Source organism: Podarcis melisellensis, assembly GCF_964234715.1.
Source record: "Podarcis melisellensis genome assembly, chromosome: 1".
NCBI classification, from domain to species: domain Eukaryota; kingdom Metazoa; phylum Chordata; class Lepidosauria; order Squamata; family Lacertidae; genus Podarcis; species Podarcis melisellensis.
In genome coordinates this window covers 122,675,644-122,702,273 of record NC_138528.1, presented here as the reverse complement: position 1 = coordinate 122,702,273, position 26,630 = coordinate 122,675,644, and the positions used below count along the sequence as shown (strand labels likewise).

Genomic DNA, 26,630 nt, shown 5'->3' with positions numbered 1-26,630 from the left:
CACTGGTCCCATCACCTCCTGGCAAATAGAAGAGGAAGAAATGGAGGAAGTGAGAGAGGACAAGTTGGTTGGACAGTGTTCTCGAAGCTACGAACATGAGTTTGACCAAACCGTGGGAGGCACTGGAAGACAGGAGTCCCTGGTGTGCTCTGGTCAATGGAGTCACGAAGAGTCAGGCACAACTAAGGGACTAAGCAACAACAAGGTGCTACTGGACAATTTTTTATTTCAACTGCATCAGACCAACACTGCTACCTACCTGAATCCACATTAAAAATAGTGAGCCTATTTATTAACTAGATGTTGCCTTCAAACTATGCAATTTTCACCATTTTATGATTCTGTTATATATATTAGATTATTCCCTGTGCAATTCCCTAAAGACAGGGGAATTCTTTTTTGAACAGCAGGGCAAAATCTACTAATTAGTGATAATGTAACTGACAAAAAATTATCACACAAAATGGGGTTAATGTGTCCCAGAAATCACCTATGTTGAAATCTATGTTTCAGGTGACCAAATGGTTTTTAGCAGATAAAAATGTGACTGACAAGGGAAGCAATTTGTTATTTTCGGTTATGCGATCACCCCCTTAAGGCAGTAGACATCCTTACCTCACACCTCCAGGAAAAGTACCCAGATATTAGATATAGACCGATTCACGTACATTCAATATGTGCATGACTGTGCACACATACATCATGGCGACCCAGAAATGGCCAGAAAAGGGGGCAGTACCGGCTTAGGCACACTCTGCTGTTGCACAGAATGACCTAGAATGCAACCCCACACAAATCAAGGGTTGCCTGTACAGTGGTACCTCAGGTTACATACGCTTCAGGTTAGATATGCTTCAGGTTAGACTCCGCTAACCCAGAAATAGTACCTCGGGCTAAGAACTTTGCTTCAGGATGAGAAGAGAAATTGCGCGGCGGCAGCGAGAGGCCCCATTAGCTAAAGTGGTGCTTCAGGTTAAGAACAGTTTCAGGTTAAGAACGGACCTTCGGAACGAATTAAGTTCTTAACCCGAGGTACCACTGTACTTGCTTTGCAACTGTGAACAGCTGTTGACTGAGCAACAGTAGATAAAGGTGGCAGGCTGGAAAATGTGGATTAATAGTTGTTAGGAACTGCCATCAGGGCCGGAGGGAGAGAGCGGGCTCCAGAGGGACTCCAGAGAGCACCCTGGGAGGGGGAGAGGCAGCCCATCTTCTGGGGAAGAGAATCAGCGTAGCACCAGTGGAGAAGGGGGGCAGATGGGGGAAGCGGCGAGGCGGTTCCATGACTCCTTGCCGGGAACCAGCGGGGAGAATAGGGGTCCTTCACTGCCCACACCCTCCTTGCGCAGAAGGCTTCCGCGCAGGGAGAGTAGGCAGAGACTAGGCGTCAAAGAGCTTCTTTGCTGGAAGGAGTTCAAGAAACGCCCACTGACGGATTCTGCCAGCGATTGAGACAGCCACGGGTGAATGGCTGTCCGGACAGAAAAGGTTCACTCAGGCAACCCAGCCAGGTGTGGCGCCGGTTTACGCACGAGCAACCCCTAGAACCATTACAATAGTATAACACATGGGATGGATCTACACACAAGAAAAAAAACTATTAATAAGTCAGAAATTATATCGTTGTAACAAAAGAAAAAAATGCTATGTAAACACTGCTTAGAATATTATTATTATTATTATTATTGGCAGCTATCTGGTGCCATCTCTGACAAAATTCCAGGGTTCTTGATAGCCCATACCTTTGGGACTCCCCCAGGAAGTACATATGGCCACTAAAATGATGACTTTTAAGCAAATTTTAATGCTACTTCTCCTAGCTTTTTAATTACGATTCCTGAGATTTATTTATTTTTAATTTACTGGCTTCTTATTGTTTGATATATAAGCCACCTTACAAAGATTATGCCACAAGAAGGCAGGATATACATATATTTACTTCATGCTGTAGAGGAGAAAATTCTGAGTGAAATCCCTCTTGAGCAGGATAGAAATATGATTAGGCTGAAATTATAATTTGACATCTGAATTGCTCCTGTTAAAAACGTTGCTCTGATAAAAAGTGCCTTCTGGATTATGCATCAGTGTTTTTAAGCTCCCCGTCTTTCAGCTTGTCCGTTTTCATGATGGTTGAATGGAAATAGTCAAAATCCTCTAATCCTAAATGAAGGAAGGTGAGATACTAATACACTTATTTTTGACAGAGTATCTGAATTTCTCTAACTTGGTTAATTTTGTTTTTAAACCACAGAGTTCACATATATTTGAATTAGTTAAAGGAACTGGAATAAAGCACATTGTGAGATGAAAGTTTTACATACATTGTATGTCTGACTGTTACAATCTTTCCCTCTGCACATTACCTTTCCATTGATCAGGGAATTCTGCAGCAAGAGATAAAAATATACTTCTGTCACTGTGTCCCACCAGTTTTGAGGGGTAGGCTTAAGAGCAAAAAATATTTCTGAATGGCCAAAGAAAGACCTGGAGTTGCTATATGTCCGGAATTTCCCGGACATAACCAGAATATCACAGTCAAAAGCAGTGTCTGCGGAAATCCGATGTCGGTAGTGTCATTTTTGCCGGTTTTCCTTAAAATAGCTTAAAAAATGTCCAATTTATTTGCGCTTTTGCAAAAAAAACAACCAACAACAACAACCACAAGAGCTTTGGGCAATTTTTTAAATTAAAAAAAAAGCCCAACAAAAGAAAGGCTCTCTTTGCAGCAGCTTCTCTTCATTCTAAGGGATGTAAAGCAAAATTGGGGAAGAAATACAACAGTGCCACATTTTTCCAGAAACAGCACAATATTTATTTAAACATCTTTATATATTTATATATATCTCTTTTCTGCATTGCAGATTTGTTTCAATTTTATACACCTCTATTTACAATGATTTAAAATATTCTCTCTCTGGCAGGTATTTACAAGATCAACATTTCACATTTTAACAACAGTCAACAGCATTAACCAGATTCAGTAAGACAGTTAAGATAATGGCTTACATGCACCAATATAATGATCTTAAAACATGTCATCTGAGTTCTGTTAATACAAGCTATTCACAGGTTCCAGTTTAGGGTCCCCAACACCGTAAAGACTGCATTTATTACATAACCCATTTTGATTAGCATTTCACCAGCACCAGATTCTGAACGTTTTGGGTGTTATACCAACATGCATGTTCATGTTGGTGGAATATTAACATAATTCAAGTCTTTCTGCCAAATAGATTTTGTTTACAGTAAGCAGGGTAATTGCTGCCTATGCTCCTTTTGCGAACGAGGTAAAACAGGTTACATAATGCCGAAAAAGTAAAAATCCTTCAAAAATCTTAGTTCAGAAGTAAACCTTTGTATGAGAGAAAATAAAGGGTGGGGGGGGTGCTTTCGATAGCTAAACATTATACAACAGCTTTTAAAATGATTGCAATTCCTGCAGGATAAGAAGATTCAAACGGTTAATGGTAAATTGGGTGTTCCTATTACAAACATTAAAAATTCAGCGACAACTCCTTTCGCAACTTGTTAAATAATAATAGAAGTCCCACCCCAATCGAGACTTCCGTGTAACTTATAGTTTGGAAACTGCTTTCCAAATAATAGCCAGAACAAAATTACTAATGCCCTTCCCACAAATTTCTACACTAATGGTGAGACACTGTAAAAAGTATTTTTACAAGAGAACAGTTCTCTCCCTCCCTCCCTCCCTCTCACATACACACGTTCAAACACTCATGACTATTTTTCATGAACTCCCACCCCACCCCTGAATGATCCTTAAATCAGCAGGTTAAAAAAGATACACACTCACATTCATTATAAATAAAATTTCAAGTCAAAGAGAAAGTTGGGTAAACTCAGTGAAACACAGTTTTTTTTTACTTTCTCCAATTTCAAGTCCTGCTAAATTTTGTTTTATAAAGACTTGGAGTAATTGTTGAACTAAGAGGGCTGTTAACTATAGAAGTCCTTACTCAGGGCCAGAAAAGGAAGAATATTGGTCCCATCTGAATTAAAGCACCAAAGAGTGTTCTACTGTCATTTTATCTGGTACCAACATATAATTCAATGTATAATTATTTTAATTCTTCAACATCTAGCACATGAGATAACTGTTTTGAAGTCATCTTTTAAAACAAATGACAAAAGCAGAAATATACTAACATTCTACTGTGCTCACTAAAATATATCTACCTTGCAAATTAAATTATGAAAATGAAACAGCTTATTAACACAACTGACTTTGTTAAGAAATATGCAAAATGATAAACTATTCCCAAGCACTTTGTCTAACATTATTTTTGGAAAAGGCCAGTAGGCAGTTCTGAGAACTCTGCTTTAAAAGTTAGTCTACTGAAGACTGGACACATTTTTAACACAAATTCTTCAGGAATTTACAAAAACACACACAAAAAGTTATACCCCCCAACCCTGCACCCATCCTAGATATTATATTTTCTACTTCTAAATATGACTACATAACCTATTGTGATTTATGCAATTCCAAGCCTCAGTCCTGATAACCACAAGGAATTTCAGTAAATATATATTTAAAATGGCTATTATCTACGTAGTTTGCTTCTGCGTTTTTAAAAATTGTGATTCTGGAGTTAGCTTGGAATTTACAAATGATGAAAATGGCTAAACATACATACACAAACACCATGCTCTCTGGAATTCTTCAAGTCTGATGAATACATTCTGCTCCACCAAACCTAGGCATTCCCCCCCCCCCATTATTTTAGGGCAGAGCATTTATTACTCAATTTACTTGCTGCACATAAAGTTAAAATACTAAATAGAATTATAAACAGTGACTGCAATCCAACACCTGTAAAAATAATTCTGAGAGCTCAAGCAGAGTTTAGGTTACTTTGCTTCAAAACAGAACACGGTTGTAAAAGCTAAAGTTTCAAATGTGGCTTACTGGATGGCATCAGGTGGTATCAGTTTTGAGTGTGGTATTTCTTAAGAGTTAGAAATTAAATTCGCAAGCACTTGAGTGATTCTAAATTATCTTTGGATCCCAAACAACAAAAAAGTAACAAGCTTCATATTAATAATCGCAGTAGGACAATCTAGACAATTTTCAAATCAGTAAGTGATCTAGTTCCATTGACTCAACAAGGTGTGAAGCACTGATCTTTCCTTGATGTCCATTAAATAAAAGAATGCTTTACTTTCTCTAGATTTATCTGTCTTAATATTTATCTGTATAAAACTAGATAAGATTTGTTAAAACTGTCGGAATGAAGCAGATTAACTGGGAATTAACCCAAACAGAGGTTTGCAAAAATAAATTGAGCCTATGGGCATTAGTTTATTTAATGTATTTAATACTAGATAACGCATCAACTCAACAGTATTTGGCATGGATTGAATTTTCCCAGCTTACACTTTTGAGTACTAAAGACAGTTTATAATTGCAGCGTTTTCCATCTTCTTGTAAGATATTAAGAAACAAAACATGTGAAATTTTTATCCAAATATTATTATTTTTAGGTTTGACCATTCTTTCAGTATGTTTTACAGTCTGTCTAATATCCTGAACTGTTTATTGTTGCTGTGTGTGAGTTCAGAAGGGGAAATCATCTTAGCTTAAAACCATGGCCAGAAGGGTAGCATTCCCACCCTAAAATGAGTACTTTTGAACCTAATTTTAATCAACCGTAAAAAATCTTTTAACTTACAGGTAAACACTGATAAAAATGAAAAGGCAAACCTTAACTTTTTTTGGAGGCAAGAAAATATTACGGTTATATTTACATATTGCATACAAACAACTGAGGCAATCGATTGTCAACCCATGACAAATGTACCTATTTGCATACACTCATCCAATAAGGGGGTGACCAGTCCTTCAACCCTGCAATTCTACTGTTCACAAAATAGTGCAAATAAAATTGTTTGAAAACATTGTGATTTTCCTTACTTCGATGGCAAAATATATAAACTTGCCAAGCTTAAATCTAGAAAGAGAAACATGATAATTAGAGCATCTACTACATGTATCAGACACTGACTGAATTTGAAAAACCTATGTTAATACATATCCGCTGTGATACGAATTCATCACTTCCATATGGAACTTTAGTTTCACGCTGATAATCACTTTAAGAACTGAACCGAAGTCCTGCCCTTAAGTTGCACACTTTAGATGTACAATAATACACTTTCATTCTCAATATAGTGCTTAATGTTGTTTGATAGCTAGCCACTACATCTCACACTGTTGCCTGCAGCATGAAACGATAGCTCCCTTACCCAATATCCAAACGTAACAAAAATAAGACCGCTTGCAATTGTATGTTCACCTTTCCTCATGTATAAATCCTGGGCAAAATTAAAAGCAGGATATTATTTTATTGTGGGACTGTTCAGAAGTAATATTATTCCACCCTAGAGGTTTGCAAGTGAAAATTGTTGCATTGAACTGTGATCCTAACGTCTCCTGCTCACAGACCTTTCCTGCAAAATCTCACATGAACATCACATTTTCAACTAACACATGTCCTGCTCATATTCCTCCACAAGGTACCTTCAGTTTAAACACAAAATGTGAAAGTGTAAAACCACACTCTAAAAAGCAGAAGCTGTGACAATAACAGTAATTACGGGGAAAGGGCTTTAAATGCAAATACTGTTTTTGTCACGAGTTATCAGGAAGTGACTTAAAATACGCTGAAAACAGCTCGTAAGGCAAGTGATGAATCAGAGTTCATTTGACAACTCTGGCCTTTCCACATCCATTCAATGCTGTATCATTTCAGTTCAATTCATTTCTTGAGAAAGCACAGTGGCTCAATGAAGACCTAGTATTTCTCTAGTTTCTTAAGATGATTAAAATATTGGGAGCTTCCTTGGGGGCACAAGCACTTGGCTACTTTTCTGTGTCCTCCTTCCTTTTCAACATTTTGCTAGCACAGTTTCTGTGTCAAGTTGAATGCTCACCCCAAGTCAGGTTTTAAGCCAGCAACTAAAAGCTAGTGTTTGACTCTCTGTATACTTTTGGTATTGTATTAATATTTCTAAAATACATTATAGATACTCAAAACACTCCCAAGAACTAGTGTGCCACCAAATCCAGAAATAAACTAAAGTGGGTGGGATTTTAGCAGAAAGGAGGAAGAGGAGAGCGTGCAAAAGTCAAGGTGCTAAGAGGAAAGGAACACACTTGGGCTAACTCCCAGTATCAAACGTGGATTTTTTAAAAAAATGAGTGGGGAGGGGAGAGATGTTACATCTATATTGAGCCAGTACTTAAAAGCACCAGACAGTGCAGGTTTTCAACAGAACTCTGGAACACCATAGCATGGAGCAGCAGATATACCAACAGACGCTCAAATCGCACCAACATGGACCCGTTAAAACGACTGCTTGATACCAGCAGGTGACACACAAACACACACCGTTAAGAAAAGACGCTCAGCAGCATTTATCTGTTACAGAACATACTATAAAGATCCTCGGGGACAAGGAAAGCATACCACTTGAACCCACAATATGGGGAAAGTGCATATTAAAACAGGGATAGAATCTGAATTGCGTCAAAAGAGGACAATAAAGGGAATTTAAGAAGAGGAGCAGCAGCAAGCAAGTATTAGAATCATGCCAGAAGGCACTAAAAACAAAAGAACCAAGTACAATATGTTTCTACTGCACAACCAAAAAAAAGAACCAATTTGGGTTTCAGCAGCCTTATCTGAGACAACCTCTATCCCACACACAAACATTATATATAATTTATTAAAAAATTTTGTAATTTTAATGTGCTGAAGATACACAACATCTTTTGGTTTTCATTTTAATAAGCAATAAAGACTTATTGTTAAACACATTCAAACTTGATAGCAGGACTACCACCCACTGGGATGCATAATACGCATTTCTGCACTTTGTGTACATGCCATTACAAATCAGAATAGGCTGGCACGTTCTTTCAAAACTCGCTTGAACATCTCACTTCCGTGTCTTTCAGAAAGAAAAAGTACAAACAACCGATTTGGTCCTCAGCACATGTCAGCCAAGGGAAGGGGACAGGACGCTTTTTGGAACTCCAATTCCCATCAGCCTCAGCCAACATAACCAATGATCAGGGACGATGGGAAAAATAGTCAAAAGCAGCTGAAAAAGCTCAGGTCCCCCAGCCCTGCTTTACAATAATATAAATTTCCTCTCTTTTGACTAAGATTCCCTTTTTTGGCTTCATTTGTGTAGACTACATAGAGTGGGATCCTAAAAAGGTACTCAAGATGTGCCTATGAGCTTGGTCATACCCAGTGGTTTTTATTTTTAAATTTCCAGTTTAATTGCAACCAGAGCTATCCCCACCATGGCCATGATCCACAATTTTCTTTTAAAAGCTCCCTCCATTTCAAACATGGTTTGACAGGTGGGATGGTGAGTTGTTGTTTACCAAACCCAAAGCCTAAGGAACTAGTCATGCAGCCTTTGGGAACCTGGCTATAGTTTCTGCTATTTTTTAAAAAGGAAGTATTTCTATAGAACAATAATTGAGAGTGGATCCCACCAGTATGCTAGAAAATTAAGAGGTGTGATCAGGCCCCTTTCACCAGTCTATGGAACATAAGCACTTTCTGAAGTACTGTACTGACTTCAGAGCCAAAAGAAGTCTAGCCGACACCTTACACACTGATTAGTTATTACTTTGGATATTTATTAGTTGCATTTAATCACAAGTGAACCTTCCTGAGCTTCAATTATACGGGACTGGATTCAAACTAATTTAGTTGAACTCAGGTCTCATGGAAATCAAGGTAATAACTTTGTCATTAAAAGTCCCACTGCTTTGAATGGGAACTAAGTGTAAATAACTTTCTCTAGATCCATCCCTTAGTATGTAATGGTTCCACATTAGTTTAGCTTCAGTAAGAACCCTTTACAGAACTGCTATAACTCTTACAGCAATTGTACAAAACAACATTGCTATTAGGTAGGCTAGGTCCTTTTGAAAAAGTGGAATTTTAAAGTTATGAGTCCGGGAAGCAAGAGAGCAGCAGAACTGGAAGTTGTCAATTAAATTTAAAAAATTCTTTTCATTATTATTTAGCAGAGTAATGGCACTTTGTAGTTCTAAATATCATAGTCTTTATTCTCTCTAAAAATAACCTATTGTTTCTACTCCTCCCAACCTTCCTCTCCAATGTAATGAACCCAGAGTTGGGAGTTGGGAGACAGAACTTAACAGCTTTTTCTTAGATTAATAACCTGCACATTTCCAGACCAATGTACAAGGGATAAAGGGGCAAAATTCCCCCTTTTGCTGTTGATGTATACACAAGACTGTCCAAAACATGATGAATACTTTTCTTTAGAATAAGAAATGCAATTTAAAGCAGTGATCTACAGCGTAAACGCCAAATATTGCCCACACACCAGTCACATGCATTCAAAATTAGTTTCAATTGTACGAGTTCCCAGATTATTAGAGGGAAGAGGATTCCACCTCACCCCTTACATTAGCTAGATGAAATAGTCACAACTGCAATAGATTAATCAAAATATAGGCAGTGAGTTGTTACCCTTCTGGGAGATAGGACTGCCAAAAATGCCATTGTTTGGGCAAACGTTTTAAGAGGATTCAGTCACCTATGTTTCCTGCAGCCACTGGCTCTGTTCCTGGCATATCTTTCTGGAGAACATTCTGTATTTACCGCAGATATCCGAGTCTATTCTGTGACTAAATTTAGTCACACCACAGCAAGCGGCCTCTCTTCATCTGCAGTTTCTTGTTCATTTCAAAGAATATCAACTTACAAAAATAGCTTCTTTTAAAAGGAGCAGTGCTGAATAGCAATTTCTGGGTAAGCCTGTGTGCTCCTTTTCTACTTCTCACTTATTTTGAACATAATTCATCTTTCAGGAAGTCCTGGCATATAGGCAAATCAACCCTGTGTCCTGGACGGGGAAGACATGTAACATGAAATATGGCTACAACGCCATTAAAAGTGCATTGTAACCTACACTGTCTACTTACAGCCCACTCTTTCGGAGGAGGCAACAACTTGGAAAACGTGCATGTCTCAATTGCTGAACGTGAAGTGTTTGGGGAGGAAGAATAGAGGATGGTAGAGAGGGAGGACTGCTCTCGTTTTCATGACAAAGTGCATTCAGACAGCCACCAGGAGCAATGGCAGCATTTCCCTCCCTCGGAATTGATTGCACTAACTCAGAGGTCCAAAGTCCTATTAGAATCTCTGAGGCACTCCTGGTTCTAAGAGACAAAAAGTCACAGTCCAGTAGTCTTTGCAGAACTGTAGATTGAGAAAGCTAACCCGTTTCTATTTCTCAAAAAAAGCCAAAGCTTCATTTTCATAGGGATCACATTCACCATTTCCTCCGATCTTCTCAAAACTCACAGTGTTGAAATGGGACTGATCAGCCTACAATGGATTGCACATCACCCAAGGAGAAAGGAAGGCATGGAAAAGGCATAAAGTACATCTTATACTTGCTTCACAACAACATTTAGGGAGGGCAAGGGCGGGGGGGATTGGAACATGAGGTTTTATTGCTGTTTCAGTACAAAATATAGTATGACATCTAAAATGAATTGAACAAGATCACAAAAGCCAGGATTTTCACACTATAGGATGATGGTTGCTGTTGTTGCTCAACGAGGAATTGGGTCAAAGGGGAAAGTGGAGGAAGGACAACGAAGTTAAACCTGGGATATGAGTTGCATATTGAAACTTGGGGATCGGGACTGCTTGGTCAGAGGAGCTCCTGGCGAGATGACATCTTTGCCATTTCCAGCTTGGCCTAAGCGGTCCTCCTGTAGACTAATGGTCGAAAACCGATTGGTGTTGCCAGCTGCTAAGTTAGTAACACCCTCACCGCCAATACCAACTCCTGAACCCCCTTGACTGCCATTCACATAGTCAAATGATTTACTGGAAGAAGCACTAGCAGTCCGAATCAGGCTCACGCTATTGGCTTTTGGCACCACCTGCCCAGCAGGCAGGCTCAGGTGTTTCTTCGTAGGAGTCATTTCAATTGCATCTGTACTGAGGTCAATAGACTGGTTCAGGTACTGCTTACGGGCAGATTCTCGAGGGCTCTCCGTGGATTTGGTAGGTGTGGAAATCTCCTTATCCTTGGCTGAACGCCCAGTCACTCCTTTCCTTAAGCTGCCCCTTTGAGATGTGGATGAAAGTTTGGCTCCAACTGGCTGGCTGCTCAGAGACGCCCCAGATGAAAATCCTTCATCAGCATCATTAAGATTCACAGATTCTTCTCTTCCATTGACACCCTCACCATCTAAAAACCCAAAAGAAATCAGATTGAGAAACGAAACCATCATGGTACAAATTTTACAACATTTCTACGACTGCACCTAAAACATTTCTTCACAAATTTGTGTTTTATTCTGTGACTTAACTCTCCTAATAAACATGGTTAGGATTGAAAACACAATTTTACGTTCCATTGATAATACTCTGCATCCTACTTAAATTTTCAATGGTTATGGCCAAACTAGACATTCAGTGGGCATAATTGCATTTAACATGTTTATTTTCCCTTCTAAACAGCAGTTGTGATGGGCCAACTGAGATTCAGACCAAGGCACACAGGAAGAGGGGAGTTTAATCCTTCCCTTCGCCATAGTCATGATGAAAATCATCAGAGGAAGCATCAGCTTTCAGTGGGAAGGGAGTTTCTTAGAAGGACAAAATAGACATAAGAAATACAATCGCACATTTACCAGCACACCTAGTTAGGCCCTTAAAAGCTACTACCAATACAATAGAGCACTTTTACCCAAGTTATCAAAGTCCATCATGTAATATTCCTGATCTTAGAATTGTTTCTTATATCAATGACACTGTAGTGCTACTTCCAACACATAAGCATCTAAAAATGGAATGTGAAGATGAAGGTACATAACCAGCTTGAACAGGTACCAACACTTTGAGATACCCAGTGCAGCCTGGCAATATCTGCTTCTCTCTCTCTCTCTCTCTCAAGGCTAGTTATAAATTCATTCATTAGATATGATAGAGGAAGTCACTGGCTCCGTACGTCAAGACTGAACTGAACAGATCCACACCTCCTAGACCATCGTGGGAGTCATAACAAACCTATGCACTCAGTTCTGAAATTTTCAGCCATGTTCCTGGTACAATCAGTTCTTATGAGGTGGTCCAAGAGCTGCCTTGAACATTTTCAAGGTAACAGCTGTTCCAAGCAACTAGTAAACCTGGCTCCTGCCAGGACCCACAGCAACCCCACTGAAGATGAGGCAGCAAATGCCACCAGGACTGGGAGGGCATACTGAAATACCGTACAGACACTGTATGTGAAAAGAGATTACTGTCCTTATAGGACTTATGTGTTGAAGGAATGTTTTGGTGCCATTAATATAAGAATGCATGCTATGTGTTTTGCTTTTGTGAATTTTAGTGAGGGTTTTTAAAATATATATATATAGCAAACAGGAAAATGGAAAAGATTTAGGAAACAAAAGCAAAATGACACGGATTAGATGCTGACTGGCCAATTTATCCCCTGTATTCATTCTTCCTGAAAGCAATATTATAGTTCCAGATGTGCGTGACTTAAGGTAGAATCTCACTATATTGTCGTTTCTATGAAAGTGCCATTGTAAATACTTTTATGGGGCTACTGCTAAACACAGGGCTCATGCCTTTTCAAAGCAACTTGACTCGCTACATGATTTGCCTGTTGTGCCAACACTAACTGCTGGAAACATGCAACACTGGCATGAAACCTCCATTTGAGGCAATCCACATGGTGAGCAGTTTTCAACTGTCAGTGCTATAAGTGTGGAATTAGCGCCACATGGAAGCATCTCCAGCCTCATCTCCATCTAGGTGGGTAATAAGAAGAATTGCCACCTTTGGGAGCATTCCTGCATCATCCATACTGTAGTATCCTTCTGTAGCTGATGTTGTAGCTTCCAACCCACTAACTGGAAATCACTGCCCTAACTCAATTTTCATAATTATGCAACACTCCTCAGTTTTATCACGTGGTTCCTAATATATCCTGTCTTTCATCTCTTCTCCTCGGTAAGATTACCATATTGGCAGATTTTTAAATCTAGTATTAAATTCAACTGTCAAGGAACACACAACATTATACACACTGAAGGGGTATTTTCTGTTCTTTTCTAAGCAGAATTTATTCAGCTCGTCTTTATAAATATTAACATAACATTGCCCTGTGAAACGCAACAAAATTAGAAAGCAGCCTGTCGCACATTTCCATACAATGCTTCCCATATATCAAAGAGGACATTTAAAGAAAACGAGTGCACATGGTATTATTTACACATATAAATACAAAAGCCATTTAATACATACCTAGAACAGAACACCCTGAAAACAAAAGCACCCCTTTATCAGACGCAACATTTACATTCTTTGAGATCATCATGCAAAGCCAGATGACAGTGCATTTGGTTGAACAGCAGCAGCTGCCACCAACACCACCTCTCTCAAGCCTTTCTTATTCTAATGGATATGGTGAAAGTTGCATGGAGAAGCTCCAGAACTACATGGCCAAAGTTCTCCATAAGTGCAACTGAAGTCTCGTGATAATTTTGCAACGTACTCAAAATTAAATGGTTTGAACCTGCAAGATGGCAGACCTGCAACAATAATTGAGGAATTAAGACCATGAAGTATCCATTCCGCTCGGAGAAAAGAGTCAAGAGAGGCTCGGTGGGAGCTTTTGGGAGGCTACCACCATGCAGAGGCCCAAGCAGCTCAGCAGTGCTCAAGAGTGAAAAACAGAAAAGACAACATGCAGGGTAGTACTATTCAAGCCAGAACCCAGACACTCCAGTGAGGTTTCTGAGCAATTTGCTTAACTAAGTTACTATTCAGTATCCACCCTCCTACTTCCTTTCTGGCCTCAATCAAAACATGGAAGCCAAGGGAAATGTACAGCTTTCTTCTCCCACAGAAAATGAAAAACAAAAGTTATTTAACAAAGCCTAGAGAGGCAGCAAAATGTTTGTCACAACAATAAAACAAAAAAATCAGAAGCATGTAGCGGGGGCCAGTTTTTGTCATACTGAAATATTTTTATTTTTGACTCTCCACACTATCACCTTCTGGCTTTTTTGTCCAATGGCCACAAACCACTAACCAAAACCTGCTGTCAATATCACACCTTTCCATACAGACATTACTATTCCACTTCTTGTTAACTCGCAGTACAGTGCTACCTCGGTTTTCAAACGTAATCTGTTCCAGAAGATCGTTTGAGTTCTGAAACATTCAAAAACCAGAAACTCAATAGCCGACAGCTAGGCCTCAGGATCTTGTACTCAGCAGAAGATGCATGGCATAGTCAACTTCCAAGGCACATTCGAAAACCGAAACATTTGCTTCCGGGTTTACGGCGTTCGAAAACCGAAATATTTGTCAATGGAGACGTTTGAAAACCAAGGTACCACTGTTTATGAAAACTGACATAGCTTTATTTCACAGAAACCCAAGTCTTCCATTCTTCGTAATTAAAAATGTGGAATATTAGAAATTAGCATAGCCAAGAAACAGTATTTACTATTTGTATTTTTTGCAAGACCAACATCACCAATAAAAACCACAAAGATGAAAACTCACATTACAAACAGGATTTATTTATTTTTTACCAAAGCCCAAACCTGCATCACACTTTTCACCCCAGAACATCACTGCAAAAACAGCTTTGCTCAGCCTGAAGAAAAAGTCAACCTCAAGTTTTCTCTGCTTGGAGCCATGCTCCCATATTCTTCCCTCCATTTGCCATTAACCGTGATAGGGTGATGCACACTTCAAATAAAAAGTCACGTGGTACAACACTGAAGGTCTTTAAAAATAAGACGTGTTTTTAAAAATGTGAGTGCCACATACTTAGCGACCATTTTTCAAAAGAAGATACTCAGCATGTGAGGATTTCTCAGCATCCTTCTGGCCATGCACATGCAATGTTTTAGTTAGTACAACAAAAAAAAACAGACCAGTTGGGACAAATGGCAAAAGGTTGAGGCTCTTATTTACTGAGCATGCTCAAACTCATTCTGCACCATGAGCTAATTCTAAAATTGCTTGACACTTCTATAATTTTCTACTGATGCCTAAGGCTTGCCTCTCCTTTACATTTGATGCAACAAAACATTAACTCTAGAAATATTCTGAATGTTAACCTTCCTTACGGCAACTGCAAGTACAACGTCACAAAAGATATGACTTGAGTCATCAGTCATGCCAAAAAGGCTGCACCAAATATAGAAAGGGGTCTTCACAGAAACAGGTTCACAGGACCTGAGGAATAGCAAAATATATTCATATAACTGTACAGCAAATTAAGCATCCCTCCATCAGGACCAAAGGGACTGTAGACTGATCATATCAGCTACATAAAAAGAGAATCTCTTCCTTCAAGAGGACAAGATAATATTTTGTCTAAATAAAAAGGTACTAATGGCCTGAAGGATACCACTGTATTAGGCTATGTTTTTCACAAAGATTAGGCTGCACCTACCAAGACAACCTGGTATGAGACACAATCTCATAACTAGAATTTAATTCAACTTTAGGACATAGCTGGTCACTCACACAGTTCTCATGACCAGAAGATTAAAACTATCGAGCAAATTGGAAACACAGCAAGTGAAGTGTTATGCAAAAGATGCTTGACGAGGAAAAAAAAACCTTTAGAAATTTCTTTAATTAAATATTTTCTTAACTGAAATCGGGGTAAAATAAAAACTGCATACCCTAAATGGATTCCAGATTTACAAAATGATTTTGGCCTGTTTACTTGGTGCATTCACTTATTCTGATTATTATTATTATTGAGTTAACATGCTCAGTAACAGGGTGTTTCCAAGCAATCCCAAAGTTATTGTGTGTGGCGCTTTGCCTTATTTTAGCCATGCCAAGCTAAGTGTCACAAAGAGGTTTGAGTTGCATAGTACTGGAAAAGTTAGTTCCAAACCTGGTGCTAAGCATAAAAGGGATGTGTGTGTTAGAAGCGGAAGAGAATACACCTTGGGATAGTGGAAACACACTCCAGAATGAAAAGGATTTCTGCAAGGATCCTCCTCCAGCAACTGCCTTACTGACTTCTGCCTCATCTCTGTCCTACCCTCTGTTGTGGCTGCTGCCAGGTTGGGCTCCGGTGAGCCATGCTCAGGGGTCCTGAGCACCGGCACGTCCCCCTCTTGCTTGCGTTTGATCCCTAGGTCTGTGGAGCCGTGTAGGATCGGAGATCCGGGAATGCTCAAGTCAGCATCGCTTGAGAAGTCAAAGCCATCTGGGATTCAACATATAATATTTTAGTGCTTTTCTACTCTTTCCCTAAACATTCCACCCCAGGCAGGGAAACGAAGGTTTTGCATAGACATGGAACACAACAATAATGCTATCTGCACTTTACCAGGCAGAGAGCAGCTGGACACCATATAAATAGACGTGCTGTAGACAAAGAGACCAGCATACAACATATCAATGATAAGGACACACATGACCAAGGATTTGCGAAATGGTAATACTGGTTTTAGGGTCAGGAAACCAGAATAGAAAGAAACACCAGAGTATCAGCAGAAGGAAGCTTAATGGAGAGAAGAATTCCATTTTTAAAGTTTGCCTATTATGCTTTTCTACTCTATGTAGCAATAAAAGCATTAAAAGTAATGTAATTCAAAAATAAACACAATTCTAAAATAAACATAATGCCCTGCCTGCATGAAAAGTAATTATAATAGATATTTTTAAAATTTCAACTTTATGTTTGTTTTAGAACCAGTCTTAATTAGAAAGCTGCTCATCATTAAGAATAATGAGAAAAGTCCAAAATTGGCTCAACAAACAAACTGACATTCACCAATAAGGTTTTTGTTTTGTTTTTTTTTTCAAATTTAGGGCCTGAATATATAGTTCTGGGGACAGTAGATATTATGAAAACTTGGTGAAAGTTCTATCTAAGCTTCTTAGTATTTCTCAAATGCCAGTCATAAATTTTGTCAAGGAAAACCATAATAGTTTTATAGTTATGAATCCTCTCACTCCAAGCTCTATTATTATTTTGACATTGCTTCCCCTTTTTCAAAGTTTTTTACATTCCAAAATTGCACTCCTGGAATGTGAAACATTCAAAATTCCAAATTTTCAGAGATAGTATGTGGCTGCATACTACAAACTGCAAATGAGCATATTTTCAAGCCACAGGAGTATGTTTTAAGACTGTTTTAGAGATAGGATCCAACTAACAAAATATGGAAAAGGATATCAGAACTTCATTATGTTCTAGCCCTGCAAAAACAAACAAACTGTACCATAGGATACCACTTAAATCACTTAAACCCTTCTAGGTTCCCCAGAACATAAAGTAAGGATACTGACCTCCTTACAGGATATCATGATTATATGTTTACACATGCAGTGGACAGAAATTGATCACAACTATCTATATCGCAGAAACCAATGTTAACATTCACACTCAGAGACCAGTTTGTAGCAATGGAGGTGAAGAATGCTATGCTACATTAATAGCTTAACATCGGAAAGAATTACCTTCTCTTCTCCAGCGATGTCGGCGGATTGAAGCTGTTGTAATGGCAGTCCGAGAAATCCTCGGCACAGTTGGAGTAACCTCCACCTTCAACACCTTCTGTCCTCCTTGCGATGCATCAGGAGCATCAAAGGGCAATGAATTCTTCATAGCATTTGCAACCTATGGCAACAGTAAAACGCTGTACAAATTTGCTCTTAACAAGTGGATTAACACCCCCCAAAAACAGAACAAACTGGAAAAGGAGCCAGGAGCATTACATAAATTTAACTGCAATCCCAGGACACTCAAATCTATTTCTTAAGTAAGAGAAAACCAGAGTAGGAAGACAGTTCTAAAAGAAAAGAAAATTCCGTAATAAAGTAGTTTAGGAGAAAACTGACAAGTGTTTGAAATGAGGGTGGCATTACTCCTATTATTATTAGTAGTAGTATTATTAAATGAGACAAATCAATTGAGTTACTTTTCTGTTGGGCTCATTGTTTAGTCAGAAACAAAAGCTGAATTCAAATATAAATCCACCTACAAGTTTTATAGCATAGCTGGTCTCAGAAACAGGCCAGCAGTAGGTTGAATTTTTCAGTTGAATTTTCAATCTAGTAGTGCATTTAGTCATCCCCTAAATGAAATCATGGTTCCAATAATTCACCAGGTAAGAGGCATTATGGTGTTCAGAAGCATGCAATTAAATGTTCCAGCCAATAACGTTTCATCAAATGAGCTATGTAATCAAATCTATTCAAAAGATGAAAATTGCATTTCTTTTCTGCTTATAAATGAACCCACAGTACTCCGCTGCAAAATGGCTAGTACTTAAATGCTATAAAACACACACGCACATTTATTTGAGTTAGTTTTTAGACTGCTGCATGAGTATCAGACTTCAATATTATTACGTTACCTTTTAGGAAGTACATCCTGAACTGGCTCTCTGCCTCTAATCTTTATAGAAATCAGCAACTAACAGCCCTGGCTCAAATCTGTTGCCCCATGACCCAATTCTCTGTGAATGTCATCTGTCTGAAGGCAGCCCTGTATAGGGGAGTTTTTAATGTTGGGTGTCTTACTGTGTTTTAATTTGTCAGAAGCTGCCCAGAGTGGCTGGGGCAACCCAGTCAGATGGGTAATATATAAAGAAATTGTTGATGTTGTTACGTTCTTTTTCTACATTCACAGACAAAGGTGCAGATCTCTTGTTTCGTTATCAATTTTATTTTTATTTATGTCTAGTTGAGGCCAAGTACTTCAGCAGTTTTTATCGTTCAATATTCATATGTCATCTGCCAAAGGGTATACGCAGAGAGACCATTCCTTAGTCCAATCAATCAATATACAGAGTCACATATATAAAAACCAGGAGGGGGAAAATAGAACTTTATAGCATGATTGGGAACTGAAGCAGAAATTACATCAAAAGGAGAAAACAAGACAAGGTGGACTCACGAAAGATATAAACTGTTGCTTACCATTCCAATATCTAATCTTTTGGAGCGCTATTTTTTCAGCTACTGCCAACACAAGTTAATATACTGTTAACCGACTAGAACAGCCTTCTCCAGCCTTTGCAGGTGCTTTGGACTATAACTCCCATGATTCCTATTCTGCATGGCCAATGCTCAAGGATGTTGGGAGTTTTAGTCTAACAGGACATGGCGGGGACTAGGTTGGGGAGGTCAAGGAGCCATCAAATTAACTACAGATCCACAGTTGTTTTAGTCTTGTTTTCCATAAATAGCAGCCCCTCATGCTGCACGGCAAACTCATTTTGAAAACATGAGAGATAGGAGAAGTGGGAAATTACTATCTGTACTCTGGCTGTACAAGAAACCCACTGGCACAAATCTCTTGGGTTGGAATGAACAGATTTCGGGAACGTTGAATTACAAAATGGAGACGGTGGGGAGACACTCACAAAACGGCAACGTGAAAGCATTGGGCTTTATTTCGTTTTACTAAGACATAGGCTCGAAATACAAACACAATGTGTGTGCAAGAACATTCATTCTAGGTCTCCCTCATATGAACCTCGTGATACAAGATCATGGTTCTGCCCATCACAAACGTGTGATGTGACAATGAGACATAATACAGGGTGGTTAACCTCTGCCTGGCCAGGGGGCTTGATCTGTCACCAGAAGACTTTTATTTTTTTATGGCTCCCAAGACTCTACCAGCAGGGAAAAAAAGAAACAGAAATGTGAAGGAAAACAACGTTGGGGTGAACGGAGATATTTAAACATCTAGCTCAGAATCTGAGTGGAGATGGTTATCAGACTGATCACTTGATGAGCAGGGAGGGGATGCTAACCTCCAGATCAGCTGAGAATGGGAGACTATGCTCCTGTGTGCATAATGCATGTACATTTGCGCATGGCATGCTGCCACCAGAGGGTTGGCCACTCCTCAGGCTAAAAGAGGTTGCTATTCCTCCCCACCATGGCATAGCCAAAGTGCACATTTGCATGATTGACAAAGGAGTTCTTTGGTCAAGCATGCTGGGAGAACACCAGTCACTGATCCACCTCCACTCTTCCCCCAGTCAACTAGCATTTTGCTGAATGCCGCCGTACATGAAGCCGAGCAACTCAGCCCTGCTTGGGAAGGCTTAATACATACAGCTCCATGGCACAGTCAGAACCCCAAAGCACCACTGTTTCTCATGAGACCACTACAAGTAAGGTAAGGTAAAGGATCCCTGGACGGTTAAGTCCAGTCAAAGGTATCTATGGGGTATGGCGCTCATTTCGCTTTTCAGGCCAAGGGAGCTGGTATTTGTCCATAGACAGCTTTCCGGGTCATGTGGCCAGCATGACTAAACCGCTTCTGGCACAACAGGACACCATGACGAGTGCTAAAGTGCACACAAACGCCATTTACCTTCCTGCCACAGTGGTACCTATTTATCTACTTGCACTGGTATGCTTTCAAACTGCTAGGTTGGCAGAAGGTGGGACAAAGCAACAGGAGCTCACCCTGTCACACAGATTCAAACCACTGACCTTCCAATTGGCAAGCCCAAGAGGCTCAGTGGTTTAGACCACAGTACCACCCGTGTCCCGACCACACAGACCACTAGAAAAAAGATTAAGCTAGGTCTGAAAGGGTTTGAGCATGTCACACATATGTACACACATATTAATGATATCAATGGATTGCAGTTACTTTTTCCTTACCAACAGTGGCTGAGAAAAAAGTTCAAGCTGGGCTCTGTAAATTATGTCATCTAGTGCTTCTTGGCCAACTTCCCACTGTCCATTATAACTACATATGGATAAAAAGGAAACAAGATGATTCATTATTTTTTCTGAATGTGAGCTTTTCCGCCTATCACTTCCCTTCCAAATACAGCCCTCTTTTTGTGCTGCTGCAATTAATTTACTCCAGCAGCTAGCTTATTAAAAACTATACATATTATTGACAAATTCATTCTACCTGCACTTCCCCCAATCAGGAGAGCGTCATTAGCACTTCTAACAAAGTTGAAATTTCCGATAGTTAAAAATACCTTTAAAACAAATGTTGAAAATAATCTAACTTACCGTATTTTTTGCACCACAACACTCACTTTTTTCCTCCTAAAAAGTAAGGGGAAATGTCTGTGCGTGTTATGGAGGGAATGCCTACGGGTGGCATGCCTACGGATTTTCCTCCTATAAAAACTACGTGCGTGTTATGGTTGAGTGTGTGTTATAGAGAGAGAAAAATACGGTATATCACTTCATAAAGAGCAATGGAAACCTGTGTATTAAGTACAGTGGTACCTCGGGTTAAGTACTTAATTCGTTCCGGAGGTTCGTACTTAACCTGAAACTGTTCTTAACCTGAAGCACCACTTTAGCTAATGGGGCCTCCCACTGCTGCCGGAGCACGATTTCTGTTCTCATCCTGAAGCAAAGTTCTTAACCTGAAGCACTATTTCTGGGTTAGCAGAGTCTGTAACCTGAAGCGTATGTAACCCGAGGTACCACTGTACAGTAACGGAGGGTATTTAGGCAAACACATCTCTTTTCAATAGTTTTTACATATACAATTAAGCAAAGTGGCTAAAAAAACACAACTTTTAAAAAGTTATACTGCCACAATGCATCTAAAGCAAGCCAGAAGTGCTAAACCTCAGGGTCTAAAGCTGATAGCAATCCTATGCACACTTACCTGAAAGTAAATCCATTTGAATACTATGGGTCTGTCTTCTGAGTAGACATGCATATGATTGCTGTGCTAGGCTGATAAGGTATTTACAAGATGCTAACTAACTAAAATGGCCAGTCTTAGGAAAAAAATAGGTAATAAAGGAGTACTCAGTGCCTCAGCAGCTAGATGACAGGAAAAAGGTAAATATATTCTGATCCAGCTAAAAATAGAGAGCTCTTCCTTGTCCAGACTTTGAATACTTACACAGCATAATAGACACCAGTGAGCAACTGCACCATGAAGTCAGGATCCAGTACCACTCGGCCACAATCTTCCTTCCAGCATTTCTCATGTTGCCGTGGAAACCCACTCACACAGAGTCTGGCAAAACATTAAGAGCATTTATGAAATCCTGATCTAACGAACATTTTGAGTAAACAAGTTTTCATACTGTCAATTACATATTGTAATCAATTCTAGTTCTAGCTCCCCCCGCAAAAAAAAAGCTACTTGACTAAAATGGAAGGGTGATGGGTGGAATCCTTCATTTCCCCCCTATCGCTGGGGAAGATTTTTTTTTTATGGGAATAAATCAAGAAAATGTAATACATAATGACACTTGGGAAGCTAGAGATCAGAAAAATACCTCTCTAATCACAACACAAGGTCAACCCAGTTTCTGTTCCTGGGAAACACCAAAAATGAGGAACAAGGAAATTGCCAATCCCCCTCTAATTGACATTCTTACTTTATTGCTCTAAGTCAAGGGTGGGGAATCTATGACGCGCCAGATGTTTTTGGACCCCTGCACCCATCAGCCCTAGCCAACATGACCAATAAAGGGAAATGGGAACTGGAGTCCAACATCTGGAGGCACTGCTCTAACTGTGGCTAATACACATGTAACAGCTAACTATGGGTAGGCCCAGCACTGGAAATTTGTCATCCCGTCAAATCCAAGACCTCGTATCAATCAAAATGATCAATTTTAACAGAAATGGAACCTAAAGGGATCTGATGGGAGACCATGGAATCCAAATCCATGCTCTCCTATGAGGATCCTTTATGCAGCATGGGTGCCCCTTTCTCACTAAAAGGATCCTAAGAGGGATAGTGGGTGCCAATGACATCATTTCTCTAACCCATACATTTCTTAAAGTAGCAACTTGTTTCATATATGCTATATCCTTAGGGGACAAATGCAGCCCTTCAGACATATCTAACAGTCAGGGATTGGTTGGATGCAGTGTAATGATAGTGGGAGGAACCACTTGGGAACACCCAAGGGAAGAAGGCTCAGAGCCTGGGAACTGCTGGAGGGAAACCGGGATGCTCCAAATCTACTCTGATACAGTGGTGCCCCGCAAGACGAATGCCTCGCAAGACGAAAAACCCGCAAGACGAAAGGGTTTTTCGGTTTTTGCGTCGCTTCGCTAGACGATTTTCCCTATGGGCTTGCTTCGCAAGACGAAAGCCCGTAGGGAAATATCCGGGGACCTCTTTTAAATGCTGGCGGTGGGGAGCAAAGCCTTTCCCCCCCCTCCGGACTTCAGAAGAGGTCCAGGAAGGCCGGCGGGGGCGAAAGGTTTTGCTCCCCACCGCCAGCATTTTAAAAGCGGTCCGGGATAGCAGGGAAGCGCTTCCCGCTATCCCGGACGGCTTTTGAAGGCAGGCGGGGGGAGCAAAGACTTTTGCCCCCCGCCCGCCTTCAGAAGAGGTCCTGGACCTCTTCTGAAGGCTGGCAGGGGGCAAAAGTCCTTGCTCCCCCCTGCCTGCCTTCCCGGGAGAGCGGAAAACGCAGCGCTGCCTTCCCGCTTTCCGCGGAAGGCAGGCAGGGGGGACAAAGACTTTTGCCCCCCGCCCGCCTTCAGAAGAGGTCCAGGACCTCTTCCGAAGGCGGGCGGGGGGCAAAAGTCTTTGTCCCCCCTGCCTGCCTTCCCGGGGGCTTTTAAATCGCCCCAGGACTGTCCCAGGGCAATTTAAAAGCCCCCGACGGCTTTTGAAGGCAGGCGGAAAGCGGGAAGGCAGCGCTGTGTTTTCCGGTCTCCCGGGAAGGCAGGCAGGGGGGAGCAAAGACTTTTGCCCCCCGCCCGCCTTCGGAAGAGGTCCTGGACCTTTTCCGAAGGCGGGCGGGGGGCAAAAGTCTTTGTCCCCCCTGCCTGCCTTCTGCGGAAAGCGGGAAGGCAGCAATGTGTTTTCTGCTCTCCCGGGAAGGCAGGCAGGGGGGAGCAAAGACATTTGCCCCCCGCCCGCCTTCGGAAGAGGTCCTGGACGGGCGGGCGGGGGGCAAAAGTCTTTGTCCCCCCTGCCTGCCTTCCTGGACCTCTTCCGAAGGCGGGCGGGGGGCAAAAGTCTTTGTCCCCCCTGCCTGCCTTCCCGGGGGCTTTTAAATCGCCCCGGGGCTGCCTTCGCTGCTGCCCGCCAGCATTTTAAAAAGCCTCGGGCCAGCGGGGAAGTCCTCTGCTGTCCCGGGGTTTTTTTAAAATGCTGGGGGTGGGAAGAAAAGCCCTTGTCCACCCCCCCCCAGCCTTCAGAAGAGGTTGGGGGACAGACTGTCCCCGGACCTGGTCTGAAGGCGGTTTCCATAGGAACGCATTAATTAATTTTCAATGCATTCCTATGGGAAACGGTGCTTCGCAAGACGAAAAACTCGCAAGACGAAAGAACTTGCGGAACGAATTAATTTCGTCTTGCGAGGCACCACTGTAACCTAATAAAAACAGGGTTCTCAAAGTATGTTTAGAAAAAAATGTGATCTCATCCCATTTCCAAGCCTCCCATAAAAAAAGAATACACCACCTTAAGTTATCACACACAAAATAGGGTCACAGATTGCTAATCCTGTAAGAAACAGATCTAGGTCTTTAAATTTTAAGTCAAATGTAATGGTAATAACATGTGAGACTTGAACCTTTTCTTTCTTTGCATAACTGTTTTTTTAAAAAAAAAAACCTGGGAGAAAACATTTTTCTCAACGATGTCAAGTGTATGATTCTCACCTGGAACCCATCCTGCAAAGTGACTGATAGGAAGAGGCAGGCATATAGACGATCGCAGAGTTGTAACACAGCATAAGAAAACTCAGCACCTCAAACCTAAACACAGAAAAGATGAACATGAGACTAAAAACGGCAGTCTCACCTCTTAAAAAATAGACCCATTAACAGAACTCTCTAACAGGAGAATATTAGCTGAGAGTACACCTCTTTGACTTCATTCTTTTGGGCTTTGGCATAGAAGGCTTAAAAAGCTCAATAGAATAATCGGTTCTCATACAGCAAAAATGTTAAGCTAAGAGAGGCAACCAGATTCTTCAGTTCCTTTACACAGAGTACCCAAAGTAAATCTAGAAGCCACAGATGTGCTAGAAAGTTTGCATTCAGGTCATGAATTACTAAGGTTTGCAAGGTCTAAAACGGAAAGAATGCTTTTCATGAATAAGGATGCCTCACAAGTGGCCACAAATCAAATACAGTGGTACTTCGAGTTACAAATGCTCCGGGTTACAAACTCTCCTAACCCAGAAGTAGTTGCTCCGGGTTGTGAACTTTGCCCCAGGATGAGAATGGAAATCGCGCGCCGGTGGCGCAGCAGCAGCAGGAAGCCCCATTAGCGAAAGCGTGCCTTAGGTTAAGAACGGTTTCTGTTAAGAGCAGACCTCCGGAACGAATTAAGTTTGTAACCCAAGGTACTACTGTATATTAAAGTTTAACAATTTAATAATTACACAAACTTCTACAAAGGCATGGGGCACAGTCTAATATCAATTAAATAAAAGCATTCAGAAGAAATTGTATATTATAAGGCACCCATTAGAACAGGCAGGAAGAAACGGCAACCCATCTAATTTGGCCCACGTGGATTTTTTTCCCAAACCACACCACCAGCTGTCAACACACCTATAAAGACGTCAAATGAACAACTGGGAAATTGAAGTGCACTTCTGATAGCTTCTGATTGGTGCTGACAGCAAGTCCCAACGGGACAGGCCAAACTAGGGAGTCCCACACCACAACTGACAGCGCACTTTCAAGGGCTTGATACAAGCCCGCTTTGTCCATTTCAATCGATTTCAATTCAAACTGCACCGGGACAGTGAGCCCCTCTGAAGGCAAGCTGTCAGTCCTAATCAGCTGATAGGCGTTTAAAGCACACCTTCAAAGGGACTTGCTTTCGGTATCAATCAGCGTTGGCCGCAAGCCCTTTTGAATTTGTCACCTGATGCCATGATGACTTCAGGGGATTGACAGGTGGGTGCACCACCACGTTGAAGTGGGTAGGTGACATTAGGATCCAGCCTGCCAGTCAGAAAAGGATCCCTCACCCCTGCAATAGAACATGCCCACTGTCCAGAGATATCGAACAGTTTCTGCTCTGCTTAACTATCTCAGACTCCAAAACCTGGAAGCAAACTTCTCTTCATATCTTACAAAGATGCTGACAGACTGGTAGTGAACCCTCTGGTGAATCAACTACTTACCTGTTCTGCGCAGTGAATGTTTCTCTTTGAGGGTGAAGGTCGCTATAAACCACTTTGATGAGGTCATGCTGACATAGGGCTCCCTCAGTCAAAGCCATGGATCCAATAGTAGATGGCTGCGGAGAAATGAAACATTAAACTTCAAGGCACCACAGATGTTCAGGAAGGAGAGAAAACATAGGATGGTGGCATTTAAAAGGATCAACCTATTACAATATACCAAGAAGTGTAGAAGGTGCTTTAAGATTTACTTTTTAGAGTTCTCTTAGAATGAAATGCCTAAACCTTTTAAAATTACAACTGCCTGGCAGCACAAGCGCACCCTTACCTCATGGTAAATTGATGGCTTGGATAAGGAAGGGATGGTGAAAGATAAAACTTTATTGTTCCCATCTTTGTCAGCAATTTCCTGCAATGAGAAGAAAGATATCGGAAAACCAAGTTACCTTGAATCATAATGCCTTGTTAA

The 26,630-nt window shown here is 40.8% G+C and overlaps 1 protein-coding gene across 2 annotated transcripts in view; it reads right to left on the bottom strand.

Annotated features, from left to right (window-relative positions):
- Nucleotides 1–7,757: 7,757 nt before the first annotated feature.
- The window catches only part of HYCC2 (hyccin PI4KA lipid kinase complex subunit 2), a 44,986-nt gene continuing 26,113 nt past the window's right edge, over nt 7,758–26,630 (bottom strand). The window contains exons 7-14 of one of the 2 annotated variants that reach the window (XM_081925942.1): nt 26,490–26,570; nt 26,162–26,277; nt 24,681–24,776; nt 21,946–22,062; nt 20,724–20,811; nt 17,553–17,712; nt 16,126–16,293; nt 7,758–11,283 (exon numbers count right to left, since the gene is read on the bottom strand). In XM_081925942.1, the coding sequence (XP_081782068.1) occupies nt 10,685–11,283; nt 16,126–16,293; nt 17,553–17,712; nt 20,724–20,811; nt 21,946–22,062; nt 24,681–24,776; nt 26,162–26,277; nt 26,490–26,570 (1,425 nt within the window). In that variant the 3' untranslated portion in view covers nt 7,758–10,684. The remainder of the gene's footprint in view (nt 11,284–16,125; nt 16,294–17,552; nt 17,713–20,723; nt 20,812–21,945; nt 22,063–24,680; nt 24,777–26,161; nt 26,278–26,489; nt 26,571–26,630) is intronic. The other variant, XM_081925943.1, reaches the window with a different exon arrangement.